Raw genomic sequence first — 24,444 nt, forward strand, 5'->3', positions numbered from 1 at the left:
CTTCCCCACCTGTAAAGTTAGAGGACTAGACTCAACAGTAATTTCCTAACAGTGTGCAAGAGCGTATGAGAGAGTGAGGGTGCTTGTGATGAGAGGCTAACCTGGCAAGGATCCTTGGGCCATTTCAACCAGAGCACAGACTTTTTTGGAAAATGAATTGTTCTGTTAGAAGTAAAGGTATGAAAAATCTTTGGAACTGTAACAAAAGTTTTCTTGGAGCCAATGGATTCCAAGTAGCCTGGCATCAGGAAATCCTTGAAAACCTCTCCAAGTACATGCACAGTATATGTACATACACAGACATATTTTTCTAGGGGAAAAGATTCAAGGATTTTGTTAAATACAAAAAGTAGCTGATGATTCCAAAAAGGATTTAGGACACATAAAATCTCTCTTCAGCTTTATACTCTTGGAGGAAACTAGTGATCCAGGTTTGTAGAGCTTAATTTTTGAGAAAACCTGTATTTCCTAATTAAACACCAAATATTATCAGACAATGATAAATAAGAAATATTAAAAGGGGACTTCCTTGGTGGTCCAGCGGTTGGGACTCCACACTCCCAATGCAGGGGGGGGGGTGCCCAGGTTCGATCCCTGGTCAGGGAACTAGATTCCGCATGCTGCAACTAGAAGATCCTGCATGCCGCAATGAAGATCCCACATGCCACAACTAAGACCTGGCGCAGCGACATACATAAATAAATAAATAAATATTTTTTAAAAAAGAAATATTTAAAGTATTCACAGCCTAATAAACTGGGTACCTTCAATTGCTACTTGAAATTTGCTCTACTGGACACACAGTTAAAGTACCTCATTTTACTAAGCCTGTATCTGACTCATTTTATGTTAGCCTGTACCTGACACATTCAGTATGTTTAAAATTTTTTTCAGTTACAGACTTAAAATAAACCAAGGAAAAAGCCCAATCACTAAGTATATATAAAGTATTTATTTTTATGCACATATTTACCTACAAAATTTACAGGAAATAAAACAATGCAGAATATATGGAATACCCTCTTAAAACTTCGTAGGAGTGGAGGGGTTTATTGCTGCAGTTCAAAGAATGAAATTTTATACATGTGAAAGCCAAGATGAACACATTTAAGATCAACGGCAGCCTTGTTAAAAAGTTTTTTTGTCCCGTTTTTGAATTTTCAGCCTTATGTTAAATGAAATTTAAAAGATTGCTCGTGAAATAATTTAAACCTTTCAAAATCTTCTAATAAACAGGTAAAAGGCACCTCCAGTTCTTTAAAATATTTACAGCAATCCCAATACTTTAATTTTAAGGGCTGTTATAGTACATGTGGCTAATATGCATACACAGTATGTCATTAACACTCTCTGAACAGTGAGAATTGTAGACTCTAGTTTGTGGCACTGCTCCCAAGTTATCCCTGTGATGGTGTGGCTGATCAATCACACCTACACAATACTAGCGTAACAGCATGTCTACCACAGCATAAAATCCCATTCATTATCTAAAACAATGACTATCAAATTCCCAGACAATACATAATTTATAACTAAACTTGTCTATTCAGAAGCCTTTGGAGTGTTCTTAAAATCATTAAAAAAATATAAAGTATATTTAGCATTAAATGAAAATGATGAACTGGAAAATATCACAATAGTGGCTGAAGTGCACTATCTAGTTTTAACAAAAACTGTTTCTCAAAACACCTATAATTTCTTATAACATAATGGAGATGAATTTTCCTTAGTCTAAGCTCAATCCGATGTTTTTCCTGCATTATGATTACGAGAGGAGTGTAAGAGTGAAAGGCGCAGCTATACGTAATAGCTGGTTTTAAAGAGCTGTGGAGATGGCAAGCAGATGTTCCTGAAACACTGGTGCAGGAGGACAAAGTCCACATAAGGTTTCCTTTTTAACACTGGCATTGATTTGCTATTTACAGTAGTTTACAAAAATACATTATAAAAACTGGATGAGATTCTGTTTCTAAGTTTAACTTAGTAACATACATACGTACTTCGCCTGCAAAAATCTTTGCAGGCTCTGAAGTACTAAAGTGACACTAATACTGACACACAAATAATCAAAAGTACCAAAGCACTGATTATGCGAGTCATCACCATGAAGATAATCTGGGTAAATATTGCACATTTCTTGTCAGTTGTTGCTATGACGTTCACATATCCAACTGTAAAAGCAATCCTTTATGGCTTTTTGCTGTATCACTTTTTGAAGAAAGGTTGTTTTAAGTCCCATAACAATGAGTGCAGATTGTCATTGAACATGAGGCCTAGGTTTCAAAATTAGTTTTCCTGTCTGTAAAAATGAAGAAAAAAAAAAGTTTAAAAATATACAGTTCTATTAAGACCACCACCACTTATCTAGAAACCTTAAAGGGCATTCGAACACCCCCCTATATTTAGTCAAGATTAAGCAATTAATAATTATGTTTTCAAAGTGTTCTTTGTGTGGAACTTTCTTCTAAAATCTTTAGTACTTTAGAACACACACATAAAATCTTTATTTGATGAATTCCCTATCCACCGGCTACCAGAAAATCAGCCAACCGACCCAGTGAATAAAAAAAAATCCCAACTTATATAGACTAATTTATGCCCCTTACCATAAAACATAAATAAAACTATGTATTTGAACAAAAATTTTTCCCTTTTTCTAACATTAAAACTTTAACTTCCTCAAGTTAAAATGTAAACCAATGGTTGGAGCAATAGATACTCATACACTGCTGGCATTCAGTGTACGTGGATACAACTCTTCTATAGCGCCGTCATATTTATCCAAAAAACCCAGCATATACCATATAATCCAAACAATTCCACTTCTAGGAATTTATCTGAAGGAGACTAGATGCAAAGGTAAAGATGTACATTTAAGTGCTATTAATTCAGTATTTACCGAGTGCCCATTAATGTGCCAGACGTTGTGAGATGCTACGGACCCAGTAATGAACTAGAAAAGTTCCTTGTCCTTACGGAGCTTAAGCTCTAGTGAAAAATGCACCACATATGTAACATGCGAAGCGTGGACATAGGGGATTAAATTATGATGTGTCCATAAAGTGGGACAGTATGTAATTAAACAAAATGGAAGGTCTTGAGATCATGCAGATAAAAAAAACAGGCCTGAGACCTTTCACACGGTTAACCTGCAGTATATGGTGGCTCTTAAATCCTAATGTTGGGTCAAAGAAGCAGGTTTGAAAAATTCGTAACATCTTTTTATTTTTTTAATGGTTCTTTATAAACTTGATTATAACATCTTTCTTTTATAAAAGTAAATGAGAATACACAATAAAATATAAAACATGGTGATTATCTTTGGTTGGTAAAATTCTAGGTGGTTTTCAGAAACACACTTTATTGTCCTCTGGTCAATTGCTGTCAGGATTCTGGCTCCCTCAATTCTCACTTTCACTTTATTTTTGGTAACTCCTTGATATCTTGGTAGAACTTTGATACTAATTTTTCTACTGTTTTACTGAGGTGTAATTCATGCACAATAAAATGCTCAAATCTTGTGTACAGTTTTATGAGTTTTGACAAACGTATATACCCATGTCGCCACCACCCAGATCAAGCTACAGAACATCACCACCACTCAGAAAGTTCCTCCATGCTCCTTTCCAAGGTCAATGGTACCCCCCACTCCCTACATAACTGCTTACCACAGATTAATCTGCCTCTCTCTGATCTTTAAGTAAATGGAATCACACAGCGTTTTCATCTACTTCACTCAACGTGTTTCTGAAATTCATCAACATTACTATGTTTCAGCAGCTTGTACCTTTTTATATTGCTATTACAATATAGAATGTACAGTATTCCACTGTATAAAAATATCGTGGTTTTAATCCACTTTAAATCTATTTTAAATTACATAAGACATTAATGTAATCTCATTATAAAAAGTTCAACCAAGATGAGCTTAAAGTCATCCTTTCCATTCACCTCAAATACTAGCCCTCTTACAGAAGAAACCAGTTTTAGCATGAATTCTTCCAGATTGTTTTCTATGGACTTACATTCCCATATGTGAATAAAAATTTGGTGCTTCTATCATGCTGATTGAGGGTAAAATACATCACTTGGGATTTGCTTTTAAATAACCTGATGACAGGGAAGGTTGGCAGGGGTACACATGAATTAAGAATGGCCATGAGGTGATACCTCATTGCAGTTTTGATTTGCATTTCTCTAGTAATTAGTGATGTTGAGCATCTTTTCATGTGTCTCTTGGCCATCTGTGTGTCTTCCTTGGTGAAATGTCTATTTAGGTCTTCTGCCATTTTTTAACTGGATTGTTTTTTTGTTTGTTTTTTTGATACTGAGCTGTTCGTATATTTTGGAGATTAATCCTTTGTCTGTTGTTTCATTTGCAAATATTTTCTCCCATTCTGAGGGTTGTCTTTTTGTCTTGTTTATGGTTTCCTTTGTTGTGCAAAAGCTTTTAAGTTTAAATAAGTCCTGCTTGTTTATTTTTATTTCCGTTACTCTAGGAGGTGGGTCAAAAAAGATCTTGCTGTGGTTTATGTCAAAGAGTGTTTTTCCTATGCTTTCCTCTAGGAGTTTTATAGTGTCTGGTCTTACATTTAAGTCTTTAATCCATTTGGAGTTTATTTTTCTGTATGGTTTTAGGGAGTGTTCTAATTTCATTCTTTTACATGTAGCTCTCCAGTTTTCCCAGCACCACTTATTGAAGAGGCTGTCTTTTCTCCACTGTATGTTCTTGCCTCCTTTGTCGTGCGTGGGTTTATCTCTGGGCATTCTATCCAGAATGGCCATTATCAAAAAATCTATAAACAATAAAAGCTGGGAAGGGTGTGGTGAAAAGGGAACCCTCCTGCACTGTTGGTAGGAATGTAAATTGATACAACCACTATGGAAAACAGTATGGAGGTTCCTTAAAAAACTAAAAATAGAACTACCATATGACCCAGCAATCCCACTACTGGGCATATACCCTGAGAAAACCATGATTCAAAAAGAGTCCTGTACCACAATGTTCACTGCAGCTCTATTTACAATAGCCAGGAGATGGAAGCAACCTAAGTGTCCATCGACAGATGAATGGATAAAGAAGATGTGGCACATATATACAATGGAATATTACTCAGCCATAAAAAGAAACGAATTGATTTATTTGTAGTGAGATGGATGGACCCAGAGTCTGTCATACAGAGTGAAATCAGTCAGAAACAGAAAAACAAATATCATAAGCTAACGCATATATATGGAATCTAAAAAAAGAAAAAACTGTACTGATGAACCTAGTTGCAGGGCAGGAATAAACGCATTTATGTGGAACCTAGAAAAATGGTACAGATGAACCGGTTTGCAGGGCAGAAACTGAGACACAGATGTAGCGAACAAACCTATGGACACCAAGGGGGGAAAGCAGCAGCAGGAGGGGGTGGTGGTATGATGAATCGGGAGATTGGGACTGATGTGTATACACTGATGTGTATAAAATGGATGACTAATAAGAACCAGCTGTATAAAAAGATAAATAAAATTCAAAAAAACAAACAAAAAAACAAGGCTTTTAATACGTTTCAGGGAAGAGGAAAGCACCAAAATAGGAAATATTCAAATCTAACTATTTGAAATGGTAATTATTTCACCTTCTAATTATGAAAATAAAGCACCATTTAAAAAAAATTAACTTAGGAAAAAAAAAAAAGGCAGGGCAGGAATAAAGAGGTAGACATAGAGGGGGGCTTCCCTGGTGGCACAGTGGTTAAGAATCCACCTGCCAACGCAGGGGACACTGGTTTAAGCCCTGGTCTGGGAAGATCCCACATGCCACAGAACAACTAAGCCTGCACACCACAACTACTGAGCCTGCACTCTAGAGGCCACGAGCCACAACTACTGAGCCCATGCGCCACAACTACTGAAGCCTGCATGCCTAGAGCCTGTGCTCTGCAACGAGAAGCCACCACAGTGAGAAGCCCACGCACCGCAAGGAAGAGGAGGTCCCACTCACTGCACCTAGAGAAAGCCCACGTGCAGCAACAAAAAACCCAACGCAGCCAAAATAAATAAAATTTTAAAAAAAGAGAGATAGACATAGAAAATGGACTTGAGGACAATAAGTGGGAGGGCGAAGCTGAAGCAAAGTGAGAGTAGCGTCGACATATATACACTACCAAATGTAGAATAGTTGGCTGGTGGGAAGCAGCAGCATAGCACAGGGAATCAGCTCGGGGCTTTGCGATGACCTAGAGACGTGGGACAGGGAGGATGGGAGGGAGGCTCAAGAGGGAGGGGATATGGGGGCATGTATATGCATACGGCTGATTGACTTTGTCATACAACAGCAACTAACACAGTACTGTGAAGCAATTATACTCCAATAAAGATTTAAAAAAATAATAAAAAGAATGGCCATGAGTTGATTTATTGTCGACACTGGCTGATGATACATGTGAAGTTCATTTAGCTCTTCTCTTTGCTTTTTTATGTTTGGAAATTTACATAATTAAAACTTTAAAAAAAAAAAGGTACCAAACTGACCATATTGTTTGATAATTTACTTTTTGCTCGTAACATTATGTCGAGATACTTCCATGTCCGTACTTATAGATTTACTTCTGATTTCCTATGATGTGGCTTTACCACACCCTATTTTACCACTGTTGAGAGGCAAAATTTCTGTTGAGAAACAAAAATTATTTCCATTTTTTTCACTACTGCTAAGGATACTACAATGAACAATCTTGGACTTGCCTCCTTGCATACATGTGTGATGGTCCCCCCAACGAGGGTAGTTGGGGAAAAGTAGAATAGTTAGGTCATGAGACATGCACATATTACATTTTATAAGAATGATGAAAACTGCCCTTCAGAATGGCTGCATCAATGTATGTTCCCAACAAGCAGCGCATGGCTGCATCATTTCACCACAATACTGGAGTTATTTAATCTTCACTAATCTGACAGGTAATACAAATGAACTCAGTTTTACTTTGCATTTCCCTGATTACAAAATGAGGCTCTCCAGTCTTTACATGCTTCTTGGCCATTTGTATTTCCATTTCTGTGATATGACTTACCTTTTCCATTTTAAAAATGTACTATTTGTCTTTTTATTATTGATTTTTAATAGGTCTTCAAACATTCTGGATACTACCCTCTATCTATTAGGTACCTTACAAATGATTTCTTCTAATTACTGCTTATTGTCTTCTGCTGTACAAAATCTTCAAATGTTGGTGCAATTAAATGTATCCAACTTCTTCCATTATGGCATCTGTTTCGTGACTTAAGAAGTTTTCCTATCCCAAGGTTATAAACATATTCTTCTGTATTTTCCTCTAATGCTTTTATGGTGGGATGTATATGTCTTTTTAAATCTATTTAAGACTTTATCTGGAATTTAGTTTTTTTAATTGATGTGAGGTAGAGATCTAAATTCATCTTTTTCCAAATGAAGAGCCAACTGTCTCAATACTATAAATAGCCTATTTCTTCCCTTCTGACTTGAAAGACTACCCTTATCTTCTACTAATTTTTAAAAAATCAAAGTGTTTAATCTTTATTCTCTTCCATTGATCCAGTTGTCTTCCTGCCCTAATACTTTTTTTGGTTTTTTATTCTAATTTCCTATACTGGGTAGGTATTACTTAATAGTTTTTTAAGTTGAAGGTAAAAATGCTTTTATAAATAAATCAAAATTATGAGATATTCTTATATTGATATGTGATCAACTTTTAAAAATACGGTATGTTCATATGCCCACAGTCCATCAATTAATCTATGACTCTATATAAAATCCTACATATGGAACAGTGTGAGATACATAACAGTAGTTTACAAAACCAACTCCCACTGAGCCATTTTTGGCCAATAATGACCACTGTATTTCTTTGAATCTAAGATAGCTTCAACTAGAAGATGGATCATGACTTTATGTCATTAAGAAAGATTAAACTCTCAACTCTACCAATTTAATTGTAAGACACCATTGATTATTGGATACATGTCAATCTTCAGAGATGTTACAGTGTAAAAAAAAGAGTGTCTTAGAATCAATGCTACAACGAATATCCCCCCTATTAATTCCATGGAGACAATTTATTGTTAATAAAATGTTTGTTTTACTTAAGCCAAAACACTTCAGTCCTTTCACATGTGTCTACAGTTTTCTAATGAAAATACTTACATCATCACAAGACATATTGTACTCTGCTAATACAGTTCGACATCGAGCAGCTATACTGAATAAATGTGGTCAAAGGAAAATCTGTATTTGAAGAGTAAGCTTTTAAGAACACCTAGAGATTGAGAAGGTGGTTTAATTTAGTTCAGAGAATAAAACTCAATTCATGGTAAAGGATACATTGACGGTGCAACTACTCTCTTGTGTATTCCAGCAAAGAACAAGCCTATTAGAGTGATACAGCTAATGGTGAAAAATGGATGGTTCCATAATGATGTGAAGAAGGACACCTGTAAAAGAGTTGGAAATATAAAAATGTTAAAAATCTTAGAACAATATTGATTCCTACCTCCCCACTTGTGCATGAATGTATATAACATTTAATTATCTAAAATATGAGAATTTGGAATGTTCCCTGGTGGCCTAGTGGTTAGGATTCTGGGCTCTCACTCCTGTGGCCTGGTTTCAATCCCTAGTCAGGGAACTGAGATCCCGCAAGCCGCGTGGCATGGCACCCCCCCCCAAAAAAAAACAAAACAAAACAGATAAAGTATGAGAATCTGGAGACTTCCAAAAATCCTAGTTCTCCATATTGCTATACTATGAAAATTAAAATAATGTATGTTTTATATCCTCAGTGTAGCAAGACAATGTAGCAATATTCCCTCCATTCATTCCAAATGCTTCAACCATTAAAAATTTACTCCTATAATAAAAAAACACCCTACCAAAAATATTTACTGAACCCTTCCTAGTGAGAAGTACTTTAAAAAGCAGAAGACTACAAGTTCCACGAGAAAAGGGACACTATCGTGGGCATCATTATTCTCCCAACACCTGAAACAGCACTTGGCAAATATAGGTGCTCAACAAATAATTGTTGAATGAATGAAGATGAGGCCTCTGATTCTCAATGAAAACACAAGTCAGACGTGATCTGGTTATCTTCCCTGTTAAAAAGCAGAGGTGAGCAAACTCTGCCGTTCATAACCTGGTCTCAGTCTAATCATCTCCTGCCACACTTGCACACTTATGCTACCATTTTCCTTTTCTCCTCTTCACCTGGCTAGCTCCTACATATCCTTTTAAGAGTCAGTTCCAGCTTCACCCTTTCTCTTTGAAAGAGGCAAAACATGAGTTTGGTTTTGAAGCTACTAGATTTAGATGGCCACAGAACATCCCAGCAGGGGAAAATGATTAGTAGCTATCCATAAAAAACTGGAGTTCAAGAGAAACAAAGGGCTAATTTAAGATCTGAGAATAATCAGTTGATGGTAGAAAACCGAAGCATACATAATTCTAAGAGCAGGTAGAGGGACAAGGGTACAGGATCCAGGATGGAACAAGAGTCGGCACTGAAGCCAGAACACTGGGGACTCGGACTGCAGACTGAGAAGACAAGTATTTACAGCCTAGAAAAAGAAAGGGAATGCACTAGAAACTAAATGGGAGCAACAGAACCAAGCTAAGGGCATCGGTGCTCCACTCTCATCAGATATGTGTACCTGTTTCAAGACAGAGAACTAAACTTATGAAGAGCGCTGGCCTAGCATGGTACTGGTTAAATAAATTTGTCAAATGAAGAGATGACAGGTTGAAAACATCAGGAAGGAAGAAGCTCCCAGAAGGACGAGATCCTGAAGAAAGTTTAATATTCCAGAGTAATGCCTTCTTAAACCTTTGAGGACAGTTTAATTCCCACAGGAATTATGTGCCTATGTTTTATGTGCCCTGTACCAGATCAGCACATACAGTGTTTCAATTTTAATTAGACCAGTCAGTATCAGCCTTCCTTCCTCCATGGCAACAATCAACTGCATCCAGGTAACAGTTTCCTCCTTTAGTTCAGGCACTTGTGTACTTTCCAGTTTGCCATATTCCTTCTCTCCTTGTGTTCTTCCAGCTAGCCACTGGCTTTCGAGTTTGCAAGTCCTCTTACAGACAATTGCTATTCAAAACTCTTGTCAGGTTTGAGGTTATTAACTAGTGAAATGTAAAGAGCCAACCCTTAAGCTAATAGTTATATTCTCACCTAATTTAGAAAATTATATTAACTACAGGGTTTTGGGCCTATTTCAAATTACATTTAATTCTGTGTTTTATTAAGATCTCAACTAGCTGAAATCAGCTTATATTGTTCACAATTAGAAGTCAGATTCGGGCTTCCCTGGTGGCGCAGTGGTTGAGAATCTGCCTGCTAATGCAGGGGACACGGGTTCGAGCCCTGGTCTGGGAGGATCCCACATGCCGCGGAGCAACTAGGCCCGTGAGCCACAACTACTGAGCCTGCGCGTCTGGAGCCTGTGCTCCGCAACAAGAGAGGCCGCGATAGTGAGAGGCCCACGCACCGCGATGAAGAGTGGCCCCCGCCTGCCACAACTAGAGAAAGCCCCCGCATAGAAACTAAGACCCAACACAGCAAAAATTAATTAATTAATTAATAAACTCCTACCCCCAACATCTAAAAAAAAAAAAAAGTCAGATTCATTTCCCAAGATAGACCTTTTTTAATCTTCTTGCCAGCCTCCTTCACTCTTCCCCTAAAGATGAGTAGCAAGCGCAGCCTTAAGAGCAGATTTTAATAAATGAACATACACGAGAGTTTCCTATCCATCATAAAAACCCCTCTATTAACATGAGATCCCATCACCAACCTCCCCTGCTTCCTATTCTTTTATTTCTCCACCTCAGTGGGTAGAGTCAGGGAGACTACATGGTAAATAACCCCCTGGCTGTCTGAACTGCCATTTAGACTGCTGACAAAAGCCTTATTATTAGGTTTTTCTTCTGCATAACCCAAAAGGTTGTAAATAAAGCTACTGGAAGTAGTATACCTGATTACAGTTTAAAAGGGGAAAGTAGGGTTAAATTTGTGAAAACTACAACATCATTATTACCTAAATAAACCTGAACTGGGGGGAAAAAACTTCACTGAAAAATTGAAGACGATTACTTCTCTAATAAAAAAGCCCAAGTTTGAAATTAAGAGACAAATTGGTAGAAAGAGATAGAAATTTGAGAAACATGTTACCAGCTTTCATCAAAGGATGCTTCAAGAAATAACATTATGAAATCTGTTACTGCATTTGGTACAGGAATATTCTTAGTGCCCAGTGGGAGATCTCTCAGTGTTTCTTATATTAAACTTTAGGCAGGATTTTTTTTTTTTAAAGATAAATGCTGAACAAGAAAACCTTTGCTAGCTTAAAGAACTTACACATGTGTTCTCACAGATAATGAAAACCATGGAACTAGCTGTGACTTTAGAGACTAATTTAAAACTCAACCCTGGCAATTCTGCTGGCCCACAGGGCCTATGATATATCAGTAACCCGGTTTCCTTCCTGGTTTTGACCTCGTACTCTGTTTTTACTGGTCTTGACTGTTTATTACATTTACATTTGCTATTTTATCATAATGTTTCCTGCAAAGTTGTCTCGAATGCTTTATGAGATAAGGGAAGGAGTTAACAAAGATAACTCATAGAAGAAAATGTTGTTTTATAATTTTTAAAAGCTGGCACTGATGACACTAAATGAACAAAACAGAACAAGGACAATGTTTACACTGAAATATGTAAAAATGAGATATGTAAAAACTGTACAAAAGTTCAGAAATGAATGAGAAGTAATATAAGTGAGGCAGTATTTCTTAGGCCTTTTTCTCTGCAAAGATCCTTAACCCACAGCAGCCAGCCAAAGTTTTTCTCAAGCAAATTAAGATAAAGCATATTTTTAATACCATGATTAATATCACTACTAGTACTAATAGGTAGCATTTGATTAATTCTTTACAAAGAACAAAGCGCTGCTATATCCACTGTCTCAATCCGTTAAAGATTTTAAATCAAAGCTTCTACCTTTTGCGTCTCGGGATCTATTAACCAGTTCCAGGCACCCGTAGCTGTACAGACAGATACCACTATAAGAAGCACTGATGAAAGATAAACATGAAATTAGTAAGGAAATAAGCTATTAATATGATACTACCACCAGTTCTTAATAAATGACAGCCAAAGGATGCAGCACTTCATTAAATGGAAAATGTACTCCACTCAGGACTTAGGAGACTTGCCGTATGACCTTGAGGAATTCTCTGAAACAATGTGAACCTTAGTAACTGAGGACAATACTGTCCCCCTTATTACTTTAGTCAGAATTTCTGAAGATTAATGAAATTAAAAGCAGTAAGAACCAAGATGGTAAAACTTTAATGTAAGGTTTTCTTATGCAACTTTCAATGTCTTTACACTGATGTTACAGATCTAATAAATTCAAAACAAAAACCCCCCCAAACCACCCCCAAAACCTCATTTTTTAAATGTAAACAAACCGAACAAAGACTCTTTCATGAATGCACTGAGAATTTGGACTAAAGACTTTTGCCTTGCAGACAACTGCTTGTTGTTGAATTAAACAAAGGTCAATGTCAGGAAGTGTGGAGCACACCAATCGGTATCAGATTTTCTTTAAGGGACTTAAGGAAGGTTGGGGTAGAAATTATTGACAGTAGAAGTTTGAAAAAGTTTCTTTCTCCCCACTAAGCTAGTATTATCTTTAAAATTCTACATAGATCATAAGTAAAACTTAAGAATACATGGTATTACTAAAAAATAATAAAGGGGCACCAAGACCTAGTTAATATTCTGGAGACCGGTCAGTTACTATCTTTCAGTTGGGATGAATACATTTTTAAAATGTAGAGATCAAGCTTCAAAGTGCAACATAAATATACTAAAACTTTATCTAGAATTCGTGGTGATATACTTTTAGAAGAAGCAAATCATAGAAAAAAAAATCTTATTTTAGGTATTTAATAATACGCAAATTTCAAACTTATGTTCTCAGCTCAGAACAGATTAAACTCAGTTTCTTATAATTCTACATTCCAATAAGAAACATGCTAAAGTATACAGATTTTTTTTTTTTTTAAATGAAGCAAAAGCAAAATCAAACCCACCAGAAGGGACCTCATACACATACTTTGGTACACTAAACAAGCTGATGGCATTTGTATGTAAGCACTTAGACCGTGAAACAGACAAAAAGCATGTTCATTACACTTTATAAGATAGAAAAGCATCATATACATTTTAAAAGATTCTCAAGTAACAGTGAAACAAGGTTTTGGGGGTAATTCCTAGGTAAACTGGAGAACCTGAGAAAAATCATTACTTGTGAATTCTAACCAATCAGAATTCCTGTAGCATATGACTAAAACTTTGCAAATAGATTTAATAAAAATTACACAAAAAATCTCGACATAGGAGAAGACCCTTAACTTAAACAGGGCTCTTCAGTTTGGTCCCACAAAGTGAATTATACTTCAAAATAAAGTATGTCCTCAACATGTGCTGCTGTACTTCCTTCTTGGCAGAAATCAAATTTCAGCAAGGAACAGCCAAGAAATTAAGACTGTCCCAACATAAATTAGCAAAGTATTTTGCTTATTGAGGTCATCACTTGTATATTCGTCTGCATTTCCTATATATTTCCATGGGGCAGTAACCACAATTCTTTCAAATCATATTTCACAGCACTCGTTGAATATCATTTTCCTTAACAAACTTTATTTCAATAGTGTGTAGGCAAAATTGTAAAACTGCTAAACAGACTACTGAAATTTTTATTACGTGTGCTGGTTATCACATTTGTAATATTTGTTTAAAAGTATATGCATTTTAATATAAAAATTCAACCACACAAAATAGACTATTCTCTTAGGGCTGTCAGTTTCTTTTCTTAAAATTTCTCTATAATGCCATTATTTACAATGTTAAATAAATGTGAAACTGTCCAAATAAAAGGGAATCTTATGGTTTAATAAAGATTTGCAAGCATTTGTAAAACAAAAGTTTTACAGAGAAGCAAATCATTGCTAGGCAGGAATAAAAGCATCAATTTTAAGTTTATTTTCTCTTAAAAAACATCCAGGCACTTACTTCTCCAACGTCCAGTGGCAGGTTGCAAACAATGAATATATTCAGTAAGTCTCCTCTCAAAAGCCTTGAGATCTAGGTAAAAAGATTTCAATTTTCTAATTAGCTACTGTTACTAGTTTGAATCTATTAAGATGAATTTTAGGTACTCTGCTTCAGGTCTTACACACCAACTTACATGTATCACTGCACTGTTTACTTCTTTACTATGACAGCTTTAAGCACTTGACAAATACATTAGGTTGCTTTAATTCCAATTTCACATATAAGGAAACTGGCCGATTCACTTTTAGAAGCGTCATAAAATGGTATGTGGAAAATCAACAGCAGCCTCAGCCGGTGCCAAAAGCTAGAAATTCGGGGGTTGCAAATAAAGGATCAAAATCAGGTCGAGTTTTAATTCCGTTGGAACCAAGAACTCCCTATTAGACAGAACAACGTTATTCCCTAACACCGAAGTCTTCGAAGTCAATTTGAACGCAATTACCCGATTCCGACTTCCAGCCCTTGTATTTAATTAATGCCTACGCTTTCAGTCTGGACTTCTGATACCGCTAACAGGTGGGTATGCAAAGACGCTCCCCTTTCTTCCCTCCCAAGAGGTTACAGTTGATCTTCGTGGCACTTCTGGAGCGCCGACGCCTGGTTCCACAACACAGGGGCATCCAAGGTACTCCCTCTGAATGAGCAAGGTGGGGTATCACTTTCAGTTGCGTTTTTTGAACTTTAGAAAAGGAGACCAAGAGGCACTCCCTTACCCCAGCAGTTACCAGAAACCACGGCAGAAATCAGGGATACAATTCGTGCAGTTATCAGAAAAAAATTAAGTGAGTTAGCATACTACAAGGCACGAAATAAAAATGTTTGCTAACGAGAAATATAAGCAACCCGGTCGAGAAGCTACCTGCTCTAAGCTTGGGGAATGGAGGAACTGACGCAACGCCCCCCTACAAGCGCCGGCTGAGGCCACGCGCGCCGGAAGCAGCGACCGGCCGGATACGGCCGCCCCTTGGCCCCTGGACCAGCCCCCGCGCCCCCAGCTCCGGGCCCCGTCAGCCCATCCCTCGCGGCCTCCTCCCTCCGGACCAGGTTTCCACGATTCAGGCCCCTCCGAAGCCCCGCCAGCTTCCGGGAGAAGCCCGGAACCGGCCCAAGCGGCCCACCCTACCTTCCGCCTGCTCCAGCGAGTTCATGTCGGGCGGCAGCTCCGTTCACCGGCGCTGCCCCGTCCTCATCGCAGCTCCGCTGCCCCCTCCCGGCCCGCAGCTCCAACTCCCACCTCTAACCGCTCCTCTGCGCCCCTCCTTTTCGCACCGCCCCTTGCCTAGATCCACTACGTTCATTGGACGCTTCTGCCGGACCCCATAACTAAGACGGCTTTCTATTGGCTAGTTCCTGCACGGGCTCGGCACCTGGAGTTGGACGGTCTGCCAGAGGGGCCAAGAGCTGACGGCAGCCGAGTAGGCGTAACACTGGCGCCGCCTGCTGCCCTGGGGAGGAACTGCAGCCTGTCCGCGCAAGTCCGTTTATTTCGTATATTCCTCGTTTCCTGCTTGGTTCTTTCATCACTCGAATACTTACTGTGCATCCGCTACCTTCCGGGGAGTGTTCTGGTCACTAACGAGGGATGCAGTAATCAACGAGCTAGCTCTCCATCTAGGATTCAGAGGGAAATAAGGTATGTACAGAACCAACTAGAAACCAAATAATGGAACTTCTTACTTTATAGTACCTCTTTCCTAGATACCTAACACCTTAAGTACGTATTTCTCCCTTGATTTTTTCTCATGTCACCCAACTTCCATAAATCGTAAAACAAACAAGGTATTCCGGAAATTTTTAAAAATCTGTAAGGCACTGACTACATTTTTATACTTGATTAAAATGCTTTCTTGGGCCTCCCTGGTGGCGCAGTGGTTGAGAGTCCGCCTGCCGATGCAGGGGATGCGGGTTCGTGCCCCGGTCTGGGAGGATCCCATATGCCGCGGAGCGGCTGGGCCCGTGAGCCGTGGCCGCTGGGCCTGCGCGTCCGGAGCCTGTGCTCCGCAACGGGGGAGGCCACAACAGTGAGAGGCCCGCATACAGAAAAAAAAAAAAAAAAAAAAAAATGCTTTCTTGCTCATTTCCTTGTGGTCATTCATTCATTCAAGAACTATTTATTGCGTGACATGTTAGGCACTGTATTTATCAGGGATGCAGTTGAGCAAGATGGACAAGATTCCTGTCCTCAAAGTGGAAGGGTTACAGCAGGCGATAAACATGCAAATAAATAATTTCAGATAAGCTTGGTTCTGTGAAGGAAGTAACAAGGTAATAGGATACGGTAAAATAAAGGAGGGGTAACAGGAACTAGTGCTGGGGAAGAGCTGCATGGAGCAAGGCATTTGAGTTGAGAAACTCAAGAAGCCACGCAAATATGGGTGCTAAGAAGGTTCCAATCAGCACTGGAATTTTTTTGCTGTTGATACCTCGTGTATTTTATTCATTCATGGTTCAGTTTTCCTCCTCCCTGCTTGCCAGTAGAATTAATTGACACATCCGTGCCCATTACTTACTTTGTAGGTGCCTTTACCTTTGCACTTTTCAAAGTTTCCATTTAGGGAGGCTTCCTCTGGACCAAACCCTTTACATACATTATCTCATTTAGCCCTCCGAGGCAATCTTTTTTTAAACTGTGAGTCAAAACCCCTGAGAGGGCCATGAAATCTATTCAATGCTCCATAACTATTATTTTTTTAAACATGAACTAAAATTTAAAATATTAGCATCGCTAGAAGTTAAAAATAAATATCATTTCATGATTTTTTGTTTCATTTGTGTGTGTGTTGCATGTGTGCTGTGTTGTGATCATAACGTAAAGCATATACCTAACTGAGGGTTCCAGTAAAAAAAAATGCCTGAAAGTTTGAAAGCCACCAATGTAGGTATTAATGGGCTTATTTACAATGAGAAAGGTAAGAACGCATTTGCCCAGATCTTGCCGTTGTTGTCAGAGCCTGGATTTAAACCCTAAGTCAAACTATCCCTTTTGACTTCTTGCTCAGTGTTCCATTTCTCCATCTCCAAGTCTGATTCATCAGGTTCCCTTTGGCACCCAGCAGTGATTAGAGAATGGCTAGTGAATATCTGTCACAGGACAGGCCCTCCTGGGCTAGATCCTGGGGAGGTGAGGAGGGAGACAGACTGACAAATAGGACATTGCAAAGCATTGTTAATAATTGGATGCTTTGCTAACTTACCTTCAAAGGAGACAGTTCTGCAGGACTTTGCCTGATCTGGTGTGCTAGTCTCTAGCAAGAGTGTGGGACCACAGAGGGAAGACTTAGGCCTACCTCCTGGGGTTCTCCCTCTCCAGCGTTCATTTTCATCTGTGCTCAAAAAAAATGTCGAGATGCTCTTGTATATACAATAAGAAATATCACTTTCATTAAAATGTACATATGTTCCTTACAAGAGCAAATGCTTCTTCTTGATCAAGAGAGCAGGTATAGTGTTTGTTTATTTTGTATTAGGTTACGGAAGAAAAAAAATTAGACTGTTACATGCACTTTCTTGGAAAGTTGAAAGGAAAGGGGTGGGGTCCAATTTCTATAACATTTAATTCTTACTAACAACAGAGATACTGTAATTTTACTCAAGTAATCAAAGATATTTTTTTTTGGCAACTTAAAAAAAAATAAGTGGCGCAGTGGATAAGAATCTGCCTGCCAATGCAGGGGACATGGGTTCGATCCCTGGTCCGGGAAGGTCCCACATGCCGCGGAGCAACTAAGCCCGTGTGCCACAACTACTGAGCCTGCACTCTAGAGCCCGCGAGCCACAACTACTGAGCCCGCGTGCCACAGCTACTGAAACCCACGCACCTAGAGCCCGTGCTCCGCAACAAGAGAAGCCACCACAATGAGAAGCCCACGCACCGCAATGAAGAGTAGCCCCCGCTTGCTGCAACTAGAGAAAGCCCGCGCGCAGCAACGAAGACCCATCGCAGCCATAATAAATAAATAAATTTATTTTTTTAATGTTGAACATGCCTTTGAAAGCGTGCACATTTTTATCCTGTCATTGGCATCTGCATGTATGGATCACGGGGGCTTGAGGAACAGTAAGGGAGGAGGAGAGGAAAATAGGGGCTCATAGTTAGGCTAAAAAATTTGGTTGGAACCTGAAGTAATGGGGAGATCAAAGGGTATATATTTATAGAAACATCATATCAATGAGATTTGTCAAGAAGATAGTCAACAAATATTTAAGGAATACATGTTCCAGGCACTGGGATATGAGCCGAGAATGCAAAGGTCTCTAGGAATCACTCCTGCCTTCTGTAAAGATAGAGTTTAGTGTAAAAACAAAAGGCAAAATACTAAAGACTCTTAAAACATCAGTGATAAGATAAAGATCCGCTTGAAACAGGGATATCCATACAATAGCTAAAGTTTGTTACATTTTACTGGAGGTCTGGCGCTACATCTTTTATAGTTCAGGAGCATTAGACTTCTTTTAAACCCCACAGCAGCTCTATGAGCCAAAAGGTGTTATCAAATCCATTTTAGAGTTGAGTTTATAGATATAAATAGATGAGTTGATCAGCTCCAAGCCCTGTAGCTGGAATTATCATTGATTCTCTCCCTCTCTCTCTCTGCACATGGTACATCAGACCAGGTAGCAAATCCTGTTGGCTCTACTCTGCAGCTACCTCTCTGATCCAAGCCACCATACAGCCTGGATTTACAGCTGTGGCCTCTCACTTGTCTCCTGTTCCCACCCTTTCCGCAAAGAGTGGTTTGTAAAACACTAAAAGATCACAGTGGTTTTGTCCTCAGACCCTACCAATGGCCCCCTGCAGTGAATACAACAGAGATCTTCATGCCATTTCCATGGCAATACCTTCCAAAATGATTTTGACAAAGTATATGCCTCCTCACATGTTTTTAAAATTACATCTGAAATTTTCATCATGGGCTTGAATCCTTGTGAAAGACGTAATTTCTGGTATTGTATACATTGACATTTGGAAAGAAACTCTTATATCACTCTTTTAAAGGGATTCAATGGAATTTAAATACCATGGCAATTTGACACCCACCATCATCCCTTTAAAAACACATGAATATCTCTTATGAATATGGACATAAAAATCCTTTAAAAAATTAGCAAGTCACATCCAGCAACATATAAAACGGATTATACAACAGGATGAAGTGTGTTTTATCCTTCGAATGCAAAGCTGGTTTGACATCAGAAAATGAGTTAGTGTAATGAATCATATAAATAGAATAAAGGACAAAAACCACGTGATTTGATGAGGGTGTAGAGAAATTGGAGAATTCCTACATTGTTAGTAGGAATGTATCAATACAATGGTGCAGCCACTTTGGAAGACAGTTTGGCAGTTCAACAAGAAGTTAAGCACGTAGTTGCTATATGAACCAGCAATTCTACTCTTAAGTATATACCTGAGAGAATTGAAAACATGTTCACAAAAAACCTAGTACATAAATGTGCATGGCAGCATTATTCATAATAGCCAAAGAGTGGAAACAACCCAAATATCCATCAACTAATGAATGGATGAGCAAAATGTGATATTTCTATACAGTGGAATATTCAACAATTTAAAGAAATGAAGTACTGATAATGCTACAAAATGCACACCCATAGAGACAGGACTTAGATAGTGGTTGCCAGGAGCTTAGGAAAAGGGAAAATGGAAGGTATGATATTGCTTTTTGGAATGATGAAAATGTTCTGGAATCAGATAGTGATGATTGCATAACTTTGTGAGTATACTAAAAACCACTGAATTGTACACTTTAAAAGTGAATTTTATTATATGTAAATTATATCTCAATTTTAAAAGTATGGGAAGTCCCCACATGATCATCTCAATAGTTGCAAAAAAAGGATTTGGCAAAATCCAACACCCTTTCATGATAAAAACACACGACAAACTAAGAATAAAAGGAAACTTCCTCATTGTTGGTAAAGAACATCTACAGAACCCATAGCTACCTTCATACTTAAAGGTGAATGTTCTCCTCCTAAGATCAAGAAGTAGACAAAGATGTCCATGCTTACCACTTCTGTCCAACATCATAATGGAGGTTCTATCAGGCAATCAGGCAATAAAATGAGATCAAAGAATCCATATTGGAAAGGAAGAAGTAGAAGTAGAAGACATGATCTTATATATAGAAAATCCTAAGGAATTCACCAATAAAGTATTATTGGAATTCACCAATAAACAAATGGGTTCAGCAAGGTTGCAGGGTATAAGATCAGTATACAAAAATCAAGTGTATTTCTCTGCACTAGTAATAACCAACCCCAAAATGAAATAAATGTAACTATACTTACATAGCATCAAAAAAATAAAATAATTAAGAATACATTTTTAAAAAGAAGGGCAAAACTTGTATTCTGAAAACTATCAATATAAAACATTATTGAAAGAAATTAATGAAGACCCAAAAAATTGGAAAAACATCCCATGTTCATGGATTAGAAGACAATATTGTTAAGATGGCAATATTCCCCCAAATGATCTACAGAGTCAATGCAATACCTATTATAATCCCAGCTGGCTTTTTTGCAGAAATTGATAAGTTGATCCTAAAATTCATGTGGAAATGCAAGAGACCCAAAGAGCCAAAACAATTTTGAAAAAGGAAATAAAGTTGGAGAGCTCACACTTTCACATTTCAAAACTTACTACAAAGACAGAGTGGTACTGGCCTGTGATAGACATATAGATCAGTGGAATAGAATTGAGAATTCAGAAATAAACCCTGCATTTATAGTTAATTGATGTTTGACAAGGGTGCCAAGACAATTCAATGGGGAAAGAATAGTCTTCTTAACAAATGATGCTGGAACAACTGAACATCCACATGCAAAAGAATGAAGTTGTACCTGTTTCTTTACCATACACAAAAATTAACTCCAAATGGATCATGTAAGAGCTAACTATAAATCTCTTTGAAGAAAACTTAGGAATAAATCTTTGTGTCCTTGAGTTAGGCAAAGCCATATTAGATAGAATAAGAAAAGCACAAATGACTAAAGGAGAATGGATAAATTGGACCTCATAAAAATTAAAAACTTTGTGGGGACTTCCCTGGTGGTCCAATGGTTAGGACTCCGTGCTTCCACTGCAGGGGGCCAGGGTTCGATCCCTGGTTGGGGAACTAAGATCCTGCATGCCTTGTAGTGTGGCCAAAAGAAAAAAAAAATTTAAAAACTTTGTGCTTCAAAGGACACCACTGAGAAAGTGAAAAGAAAGACAACCCATAGAATGGGAGAATATATTTGCAAATCATATATCTGATAAGGGACTTATATCCAGAATATATTAAAAACTCTTACAACCCAACAATAAAAAATGGACAAAGGATTTGAATAGATATTTCTCCAAAAAGAAAATACCAATGGCCAGCAAGTGCATGAAAGATGCTCAATATCATTATCCATCAGGGAAATGCAAATCAAAACCATGATGAAAAACTACTTCACATCCATGGAGATGGTTAGAATTAAAAAAAAAAAAAAGAACAGATAATAAGTGTTATGGAGGATATATAGAAATTAGAACCTTTGTACATTGCTTCTGGGAATATAAAATTATATAGCCACACTGAAAAACAGTTTGACTTTTTTTTAAGTTAAACATAAATTCCCATATGGCCCAACAATTCCACTTCTGTTTACCTACGAAAAATGAGAACATATGTCCCTACAAAGACTTGCGTGTGAATGTTCGTAACAGCACTATTTATAATAGTAAAAAACTGGAAACAAATGTCCATCAAATGGTGAATGGATAAGCAAAATGTGGTATCTCCATACAACTAAATATTATTCAGCCATAAAAATGAATGAGGGGGGACTTCCCTGGTGGCCCAGTGGGTGGGACTCGGTGCTCCCAATGCGGGGGCCCGGGTTCGATCCCTGGTCAGGGAACTGGATCCCACAAGCATGCTGCAACTAGGAGTCTGTATGCTGCGACAAAGATCCTGCATGCCATAACTAAGACCCGGTACAGCCTAAAGAAAGAAATAAATATTTTTTTAAAAAAAGAATGAGGTACTGACAAAGGGTACAACAGATGAACCTTGAAAAAATTTTGCTAAGTGAAAGAAACCAGTCACAAAGAACTCATATTGTATGAGTCCATTTATATGAAATGTCAGACTAGGCAAATCTGTAGAGATGAAAAGTAGATTATTGTTTTTCAGTGCTGAGGGAAGTTGGGGGAAAATGGGGAGTGTCTTCTAATGGGTAGGGGGTTTCTTTTCCAGGTGATGAAAATGTTATAAAATTGATTGTGGTGATGACTGTACAACTCTGTGAATATACTAAAAACCACTGAACTGTATGCTTTAAATGGGTAAATTGTATGATACGTGAATTACATCTCAATAAAGCTGTTACAAAATAAACAAATAAGTTCTTTGTTAAAGTAAAATACTTTACATTGTTCCTTTCCTCTTCGGACTACTATTTCCATTCCCTTTTCCCATGGAGTTGTTTTCTAACATAATCTATTTTTATGCTTGAAAAAATTTTAAATTGATTATCCTATCATACTTCTCTGTAATAAAATTGTGTATCTAAATTAAACTTTTTAAAATTTAAATTTCTTGTGTCCAAGAGGCTCTATTAAGAAAAGCATTCTGGATTGTGTTGCATAATAAATTATCATTTGTAAACAATTGATCAAGGCAATATAAATATATTATAATAAATAATAAATAGGACATTTGATTGGAAATGTATTTCTTAATAAGTTTTCTAAAAATTAGGTCACGAACATTACTTAGTGCTAGAATGACAGTATCCAATTGCAATTCCATTCTTTTCCTTCAGCTTTATTGAGGTATAACTGACAAATAAATATTGTATCTATCTAAAGTGTACAGTGTGATGATTTGATATACCTATGCATTGTGAAATGACCACAATCAAGCTAATTAACACATTTGTGTGTGTGTGTGTGTGTGATGAGAGTACTTAAGATCTATACTCAGAAATTTCAAGTGTATAGTATAGTATTATTAACTACAGTCACTGTGCTGTACATTCCCAGAACTTATTCATCATATAACTAAAAGTTTATACCCTTTCACCAACATTGTCCCATTTCCCCCATCCCTTAGCCCCTGCCAACCACCATTCTACTCTCTGCTTCTGGGAGTTCAACTTTTTTAGATTCTACATATAAATAAGATCATACAGTATTTTTCTTTCTATGTCTAGCTTATTTCACTTAGCATAATATCCTCAAGTTTCATCCATGTTATCACAAAGGGCAGGATTTCCCTCTTTTTATAGCCAAATAATATTCCAGTATGGGGACTTCCCTGGTGGCACAGTGGTTAAGAATCCACCTGCCAATGCAGGGGACATGGGTTCAAGCCCTGGTCCAGGAAGATCCCACATGCCGCAGGGCAACTAAGCCCACGAGCCACAACTACTGAGCCCGCGTGAAGCCCACTCGCCTAGAGCCTGTGCTCTGCAACAAGAGAAGCCACTGCTATGAGAAGCCCGCGCACCTCAACAAAGAAGAGTAGCCCCCGCTCACCACAACTAGAGAAAGCCTACATGCAGCAACGAAGACCCAATGCAATAAAAAATTAATTAATTAATTAAAAAAATTCCAGTGTGTGTGTATCTCACATTTTCTTTATCCATTCGTTCATCAACAGACACTCAGGTAGATTGTTTCCACATCTTGGCTATTGTGAATAGTGCTATGGTGAACTCTGAACTCAGGTGTTCAGATAGCTTTTGATATACTGATTTCATTTCCTTTCGATATACACCTAGAGGTGGGGTTGTTAGATCATTTGGTACTTCTATTTTTAATTTTTTTTTTTCACCATGCCGCACGGCTTGCAGGATCTTAGTTCTCTCACCAGGGACTGAACCCAGGCCACAGCAGTGAAAGCACCTAACCACTTGACCTCCAGGGAATTCCCTACTTTTTATTTTTTAAATTAAATTCTCCATACTGTTTTCCAAAATGGCTGTACCAATAGCAATTCTATTCTTATTTTTCATTATTATACATCTAAGTACTGAAAAACCTTTTTCACATAAAGAAGTAGACAGGCATGGAAGGAATTTTGTAAAATCAATGTTCTTTAAAGTCCTTTTGAGTCATCTGCCGAAATCATGTGATAACACCTCACCACTAGGATGGTTACTGTTAAAAAAAAAAAAAGTGTTGGTAAGGATGTGGAGAAACTGGAACCCCTGTGCACTGTTGATGGGAATACAAAATGGTGCAGCTGCTGTAGAAAACAGTATAGCAGTTCCTCAAAAAGTTAAAAATAGAACTACCATG

At 37.9% G+C, this 24,444-nt stretch overlaps 1 protein-coding gene across 1 annotated transcript; it reads right to left on the minus strand.

Annotated features, from left to right (window-relative positions):
- Positions 1-933: 933 nt before the first annotated feature.
- CNEP1R1 (CTD nuclear envelope phosphatase 1 regulatory subunit 1) lies at positions 934-15,398 on the minus strand. The gene is made up of 6 exons (XM_082606251.1): positions 15,271-15,398; positions 14,106-14,177; positions 12,024-12,097; positions 8,345-8,454; positions 8,168-8,222; positions 934-2,299 (listed from the first exon to the last, which is right to left on the minus strand). Exons 1-6 carry the CDS (start codon positions 15,293-15,295, stop codon positions 2,258-2,260), a joined length of 378 nt encoding a protein of 125 aa, XP_082462377.1. The 5' UTR covers positions 15,296-15,398; the 3' UTR covers positions 934-2,257.
- Between the last annotated feature and the right edge of the window lie 9,046 nt (positions 15,399-24,444).

This window comes from Mesoplodon mirus, assembly GCF_964341445.2.
Source record: "Mesoplodon mirus genome assembly, chromosome: 19".
Lineage (NCBI taxonomy): Eukaryota > Metazoa > Chordata > Mammalia > Artiodactyla > Ziphiidae > Mesoplodon > Mesoplodon mirus.